The 8,323-nt window shown below is 36.3% G+C and overlaps 1 protein-coding gene across 1 annotated transcript; it reads right to left on the bottom strand.

Moving 5' to 3' along the window:
* Positions 1-4,681: 4,681 nt before the first annotated feature.
* On the bottom strand, positions 4,682-6,314 carry rassf10b (Ras association domain family member 10b). Its single transcript, XM_038298684.1, has one exon. It carries the CDS (start codon positions 6,113-6,115, stop codon positions 4,796-4,798), a length of 1,320 nt encoding a protein of 439 aa, XP_038154612.1. The 5' UTR covers positions 6,116-6,314; the 3' UTR covers positions 4,682-4,795.
* Between the last annotated feature and the right edge of the window lie 2,009 nt (positions 6,315-8,323).

Here is an 8,323-nt window from a genome sequence, read left to right as displayed (position 1 = left end):
GAAACCCATTGATGGCACAAAATCTTCATCCTGAATAGAGAGGGATAAAAGGTTCTGACAGCAGGTTTCTAAAAAACTATTTTCTTCTACTGTTCCAACTGTGAGTCGGTCAGACAGGTCAGGACAAGGACAACAAAGGTTGAGGGTGAGAGGAAATTCACAATGAGTAACAAAAAGATATTAAATCAGTCAGTCAAATAGCAGGAACAGCAGGAGCTGATGACGACAGCAATGCTTCATGAATTTCCTGCCTGTGTAAAGATATATATAGATATATATATATATATATATATATATATATATATATATATATATATATATATATATATATATATATATATATATTAGAAAACCACTCTTTTTGAAAACTATAGACGATACACTTTGGTAGCTTTGTTGATAGTTGAATAACTTTCAGCTACATTGACATATCTCATAGTTTTAAGTTAATGAAATAAAATTTTTTAATCTAAATTCCACCAAATTGAAATATTTGACCCTCTTGAGATCAGGACAAGTTTTCCATAATACATAAACATTTCCTGTTGTTGTAAAGAATGCATTAACAAAGTGGTTGCATGAAACAAAAGGTTTCTCATCTCTCCACAAATGAGAAAACTAATGAAGTAAAAAGTGTTCAAGAAGACTATTTCAGATTTCTGGTTTGTTTTTTTTGTTTTTATCTTGGGAAACTTCAAGCCTTTAGGGAAACGCCCCATTATTAAATCTCTCCACATGGATTTGGACTCTGTTAAAAGGCAAGTGATATGCAATTGTTTTCCCTCTTAGAACACAGCATGCACTGTCACATCCCTGCTTGTGAGATAAAGGGTTTCTTCTATCAGCCCATATCAATTTAAGTCCCTCAGTGCAACGCCGTGGCAGGTAAGAAAGAGTCAAGCACAGAGGAGATGTCTGTTTGTCGTGAGCAAAACAGACACCTCCCATAACATGTAATATGGCACCAACCCTATTTTGGCACTGATGTTGCCCTAAATTCAAACTACAAAGACGCTAAAGATAGCCAGCTCATGTGTGTGTGTATGTGTGTGTGTGTGTGTGTGTCCACTCTTTGGGCTTTAACCTTCACTGAAATGTAAGAAATTCAAAGTAATTTCAGTTCATCAGATGAATGTTTGAAGCTGAAGTATTGCTATTACTCTAGTTTTAACTACTGCTTCCATTAAATGTTGGTCTATCACCATTTTTTTGTAACACAACTTTGTCCACCTTCAACAACCTACATATTTGGATAAAATGTTTATCTGTTCATCAGAGTCACAATATTTTTTTTCCCGCTTTGACTACATGTTAAACATTTGACATTTTCCTTTGATAGAACCTCATCTAATAGGAAGACCTAATTTTTACACGTGGTTTGTTCATCATAAAAAACAAGATTTTAAATTGATTATTGTACTTTATTTAAAACTGCTTGGTTTCTTGTTTCTATGCCTTCTAGGATTATTTCAGAATGATAAAATCCAATAGGAGAAGCTTCTGCCACAGAATAAATAAAAAAGGCATCAAATTTTAAAAAGGAACAGCACTCTTTAAAAAGTCCCAAAGATCAGGAGAAAAGTTTGTGTCTGTGTTTTTCTCAAATGAATTAAAGGAATGGTGGATAATACCGTATAAAGACAGTTTTATAAAAGCTGTGTAAAAACTGTGCCCTTTTAGAGCCTTACTGGTTTTTAATCTTTGTTAAGACTTAAAGATTGCAGTAAACCATCCAAGTCATCCGTCCTGAAGAAGATGTTCTGTCTTAAAGGCTAAATAGAAATCCCAGTTTCTGGATGTGCCAGGCTTATAAGACGTCATCCTGAGGACTTCCTGTTCCAGATGTTACAAAACACGATGATGCAAGTTCTGGTTTATACACACTGATTTATATAGACTCAATTTAACTACCATCAATGGAAGAGTGGGCCAAACATATGAATGATTAAGTATGGCATCAGAGCTTTCCCAAATGCTAGATTTTGTATTATTTTTTTAAATAAAAAAGTTCACTTTATCAATCTGTCCTGGAGGTCAATGATTGCAAACACTCATCTCATCATGCGTGTGTATTTTAATAATTTTTTGGTGGGTAAAATGCAAGAGTTTTTGTTTTTTTATTATTATATCCTCATAATCTCCAATAAAATAGACTAACTTTTCAAGAACTCCCCTCTTTCTATAAAAGCTGGTTTTCTTCAAGATGAAAATCATCTTCTTACCTACCTTGTGGCTACCTTTCCTGCCCCAATTTATAAAGTGTTTTTTCTTGATTTTAAAAGTTTAAGAGTTTTTGTTCATCACCTCCAATTTTATTTCCCTCTAAACGAGCTTCTTCATGCCTCCGATTTATGAGACAGATTTAAAAACAACAAGTCTGTACAAAATACATGAACATATGAACAAACTCAAGAACAAATTCAAAACTGTCATTCGGAAAAACAGATATTCCCGGCAACATATCCACACTAAGAGCTGCATTACAAATTATCATTTGTTTGAATCTATATCAACCAAAGATCACTAGTGAGAACTGAGAAAATATCTCGGCATACTGTATTCTGAAAGTTCAACATTTAACATTTTCACTATGTTTTCTTTCTGTCAATCAGTCACTGAATATGCTGGGAAAACATCTTCCATTTCCCCTGTGGTTTAGTGTGTTTCAATACACCGATTAACCACCATAAGTATACCACTGGAGGGATGGGGGAAGTATTGTATACTCTGGTCTTGTTTTATATATCATTGTGTAACAGGTCATAAAAAACACATGGGTGGGTTCATTAGAGGTAGAAATTCAATATAGATCTCAAGCTCTTTATTCTCTGAGCTGAGAATATTTATGGATTCAATGAAGTCTGGATTTTAAATTTCCTGTGCAAAAGAGAATTTGATCTAGGTGAATTATGCTCATACACGTATTTGCAAACTCAATGCATTGTATACTTTAGGTTTAAATTACAAGCAGATTAAGTGATCACCTTATTTTTCCTCCCTTTTTTCCCCCACCCATGCAATATTTAACAGCTAACGAGGGTGGTTACCTCTTCCATGGTTTGATGTTTATAGTCATGCAATCTTATCTTGAGGCACAACAGAAACGAAACATTCAACAACCAAGTAATGATACTTTTTAAATAAAAACAAAAATCTAACTATTTTAATTTAGTTGACCTTCTAGAGGCACAAGGAGACACAATGTTTCCTACTCCAATCAGGAACATGATTCAGGAATTACATCTAAAAACAAATAGAATTTTAGCTTTCCCAAAGCTGTGAAGGCAGTAGCCCTTGCAGGCAGATACTAATCACTCCTGCTGGAAATCTAACAAACCACCAGTCTATTTCATTCACTGCTTCACCACAAACACCACTTTGTGTGAATACTAAATACTACTTGTACCATTTCACTCACACATATTTTCTTGTTCCTACATTTTTAAACCTTCCCCTAAAGATGCTAGTTATTTCTGTGTTTCTCATTTATTGTATATCTGTGCCTTTTTTTCTCTCAGAATGCATTTTTGTTTCAGCAGAATTTCATTAAGATGACATAATAATGATAAATATTCTTTATTCTCTACTTTGGTATCCAGTGAGGCGGAAGAACTGCCATGTTTTTCCAACTTTTTTTGTCCTCAGATGCTCCTGTTTATGCTGCAGCTACCAGACTTGGTGGTCTTTTTGTTATGAATGTTAAAAAGACAAATGACTTTATGTTTTTCTCTTTTCTGTATTTTACACAAAATAATGAGAATGTGCTTGTTCAATGCAAATGCATCTAGTATTTGTATTGAGTTGTTCCTTTGAATAAATGTGTTGTGACCTGACAGGGACATCTGTGCTATTATTTGACTTATTTGATAATTTGTCATCTTTATCCAACAAATTAAAAGTTTATAAACCCTTGAGGCCTGTTTTTTATTTTTGTTATGACAACTGAATCTAAAAAGAATAACTTCATTTTGAAACTTTTCATTTACCCTTACAAGCTTGCCTCCAACTATTGTATGTTAGATCAACTCTCACATTAAATCTAAAAATGTCCTCAGTGCCTTAAAATATCTTTAAATCCAAGATTAGTTTATCCTCTGGGATCCTCTGATTTCTCAGCAAAATCAGGACATGTCAGGGTGCTTCTTTCAACATTTTTTTTTTCAAAGTTCTAATAGGGACTATTGACCCAAGAACAACAACAAAAAAATTGTCTAAATGTTGTCTCCTCTTGAACACTGATTTCTTACAGCACTCAAAACTGCAGATGGCCTCTGTTGGTTTCAATTAATTAAAAACATTAAAGTGAATATCCTATGCGTTTATATATGTCTAAAGCAAAAGGTTTTTGGCAGTAAGTTGTTAGAACGTAAAATGTTTTTGGTCCTGTACCAAGATTTTGGTTGGATGTGTTTCGTTTATATTAAAAAGTTAAAAGCCATCTGAAGGATCAATGTTTGCTGTTTTGGCTTTAGGTCTTATTTTGACATCGTAATTCACAGCAAAAGGAATAATAGAATGAAGAATCATGGATAAAACTTAGATGTTATTTAACATCTGCAGAAGAATCTTTAATTTTATTGTGGAAAGCTTCCTTTAAGTAATGATGAAAATGAAATAAACTCCAGTTTTCAAGCTTTGAAATCATTTTTCAGAAAAAAAAATACAAAATTGTCCACAGTTATAACTATTAAATCTAATAGGTTTTATATTGTGTTTGAATCCATGAGCCTTAAATTATGTTTTTATCTAAGAATGTAAAGACAATGGCTACATAAGTCAGTTTTCTTTTAAAGTCTTAAACCAGTGATTCCCACACAGGAAGGCCGTCTGAGTCCTGACTGTGCAGAGAACTTAAGCCTGTGTCTGAGTCGTCATCGTTTATATATTCAGGTTTAGTTAGACCCTTGGCTTGCTCCGCCCAGTCATTCCCTCCTTTCAAAGTGTCATTCAGGATATCCTTGTCTTCTGTCCCATGGATGCGCGTAACTTCATCCGCGTCCCCCTCCTCCATGTTCAAACTGTTCACTTTCTCCAGCAAATCCCTCATTTCCTTCTCTTTAGCGGTGCCAATCTGCTGGGACAGCTCCAAATCCCCCCTAAAAGCCTCTAAATCCGCGTTGAGTCGCAGGCCAATGTATAAACTAGCATCTAGCTGCGTTTTGATCCTCTCTTCCTCCATATACTGTTCGCTCTGTGATGCTGAGTGTGTCTGTGAGCAGGACGGCTGGGATGGAACGCGTTTGGAGCGCAGCTCCTCTTTCCTGCGCTGCATCCAGCGCAGGTTCAGCTCCTCCTGAATGTGAGCTGTGATCGTTTCTATGATTGCCTCCTGCTCCAGAAGCTCTTCTTGTAGCTTCAGCACCTGCTCGCACTGCCGACTATACTCCTCAAGTTTGGCAAGAGTCTCTTTTGAGTTTAGTTCCTTTCCTTCCTGCGCTGAGACCGAAGCTGCGCCAAAAATATACGTGTTCTGCACATAATTAACCCCGTGTCTTTTAATTCTCTCAGTATGCACCTTGGCTTCATACCTATCTATTTCTGCATCCAGTTCTGACATCCTTTGAACCTGCTGGCGGATTGTGTGGTCCTGAGACACAACGACATGTACCAACGTCTCCATCTTCTCCGCTGCTCTGTGCGCAGACCGCGTCCTCTTTCTGTTGATCTTCTCCAACTTTCTGAAAGCTTTTCTAACAATCCGACGCTGTTTTTCCGGCGAGATGCTTCCCATGTTGGACTTCGCAGACCCTTTGGTCCCACCGGGGGTCTGCTTGCTCGGCACCACACGCGCCTCTGCGCTGCGGGCCCTGCGGCACTCCAAAGACGCGTCTTTTTTTACCAGTACAAACTTCACGTTTTTCTGTTCATCTCCCCACGCGATCCACAGGTTGAGGATCTTTGTTTTGTTCGGTAAAATTCTTTCGAAGCCCCTCCATTTCTCCACGATGCAGTGGGACTCTGTCGTGGACAGGCCGGGCTGCGCGCGCTGTTCCTCCAGCAACACTTTCACAACATCCGCGCACGTGTTGCGCTTTGACAAACCGAAAACCAGCTTCTCTTCTCTGCAGACCCACACTGATATATTTATCTCCTTTGAATCTGAGGCAGACCCCATAGTTGATTAAGTCCAGTTCTTTTTTATAAATAAAAATTAAGAGATGAAAAAAAATCTTATATAGATTTAAGTAAAAATACGCATCCGTTCGCGCAGCGCCTCCAGCGCCTCCAGGAGAAGTCTGTATGAGCTAAAGATTGACATATCCACCTGATCCTCTGTGTGAGATCTCTGGGCTCTTGGCCCATCAGGGAAACACTTAGTGTGACGCTGAGTGCTTCTGTTGAATCACATGACCGCACTTCAGCCAAACTGTGATACTTTGCCTGCTGATCTAAAAGGTGGAGCCAAGATCTTAGTATGGATCATGTTCCTTTTTAAACTTTTGAAGTTTCGTCTTAATACTCAAGTAATAATATCCAGTTCCAGATATCATTAACAGTTTTAAAGAAGGCAAAGTAGATTTAGAGAAAGTTGGCAGCTCTCTATGTTCTTCTGTGAGACAAACAAACAACTCTGAACCTTTCTTTATAAGGTCATTAAATGCATAAACTTGGATATAATGTTTTAACTGTTTCTATGAGGTATGAGATATGACTGGTCACCTTGACTGTAGCTGGCCCAGGGATGAATTTGGCCTTAAACAGAATTTGAATTTTTATCTTAATTTTTTTTGCTTATAGGCCTGTTACTAAATGTATAATGATCTGTACCGAGTAAGTGTGACATTTCATGTTTTCAGTGTGTCTTGCTTAATCTAAAATTAAAGAAAAATTCACATATTTATATAAAATCAAGACAAAAGCGCACCTATTCTTATAATAACAGTCTGATTCCTAATCTCAAAACAAAATGTGATATTGCTCATGATTGTGCGCAGTGCATGCTTAAGTTCATTGCAAGAGAGGATTAAATGTCTTCAGGGTGGTGTTTTATTTGAGAAAGCCAGAGAAATACAAGTTTCCTTTTTGAACAGAGTGGCCTTTAATTTAATTTATGCATTGGTCATGTATGTGTAATGTATGTAAAAAAATAAATAAAATAAAATTATATATATATATATTTTTTTCTTCTTTTTTTTTTATCTTGTGCTTATAACTATAATTTACTGCTCTATATTTTCAATGTGTGTTAGAATGGCTGTCAAATTCAATCCATCTCCCTCTGGCGGTGATTTCTCTTACTGCAGCGATTAACTCATAGAGAACTGATGGGTAAAAAAGCAACGCTGCCCCCTGCTGTACATATGATATAAAAGATAACATAATGCAAAATGACATGCTTTCAGACCTTCAGTCTTTTAGAGAGCTCTACGTCCGATGTTTTGGAGGATCAGTAATTATGTATGAATACAAAAAAAAAAAAATCACTTAATGACTTACAACAAAATACGGTAAGAAATGCTTAATAAATACATAATGCTGCAACTTGGTACTTTAAATTGACAGATTGACAGGATGAATACAAAACCTTTTCCAACTTTGATCCAAAAAGTAGCATAAAAACGACAATGGTTGGGAAAAAAGGGTTTGGGGTTTTCATATTTTGCACATTAACTAAGATGTAATAAAATCTAAACAAATGAGACAGGGTTTGCTTTTTCAATACCTTTAATTTAACTTTCAATGTTCATTGGAAAGTAAAGCAGTGTTTCATGATTCAGCCGGAAAGTAACAATTACACCTTGATATATTTGGAATGCCATAATATACTTCAATTCTTTAATCTCGGTTATTCAGTTTATAGAGTTAAATTACTACACAATACCTAAATATTGCAAGCAGCCTGTTGCTCAGTAGAGACATTAAGGAATCCCTTTCACATTGGTTGTTGTCTCTCACCTTCATGCTGGTAATTCTCAAAACATTCTGTTTTAGGTTTAAGTCAGGCATGTTTGCTGGGTAATCTAGCAAAGTGATACTATGATTACTAAACTAGGTATTAGTACTTATGGCAGTATGGGCATATACTGGAAAATAAAAGGGCTATCTACATAAATCTTGTGAGCAGAGTGTAGCATAAGGTGCGCTAAAAGTTTTTGGTGGATAGCTATAGTTCCTTATACTGTAGGGTTTCATAAACCCCATTCAAGAAGCACCAGCAATCTGCCTTTTTTTTCCCTCATAGCATCAAGGTGAGTGTACAAATGTTTTTTTAGTACCTTTTGGGTTCTGTTTCATCCCTAGTGATAGCCCGAGGGTGGTGCTAAAAGCACTAAACTGTGCATGTACAAAGTACATGCATTCAGTCAGTTTGCCTCATTCTAAT

The sequence above is a fragment of the Cyprinodon tularosa genome, unplaced genomic scaffold (genome assembly GCF_016077235.1).
Source record: "Cyprinodon tularosa strain WSP-4 unplaced genomic scaffold, ASM1607723v1 ctg412, whole genome shotgun sequence".
In the NCBI taxonomy this organism is placed as follows: Eukaryota; Metazoa; Chordata; class Actinopteri; order Cyprinodontiformes; family Cyprinodontidae; genus Cyprinodon; species Cyprinodon tularosa.
Note: the sequence above shows the minus strand (reverse complement) of the source record. Positions and strands in the feature narration are given on the sequence as shown.

Coding starts and splice junctions, on each gene's coding strand:
- rassf10b (XM_038298684.1), bottom strand. CDS start 6,115: ATGGGGTCTGCCTCAGATTCAAAGGAGATAAATATATCAGTGTGGGTC.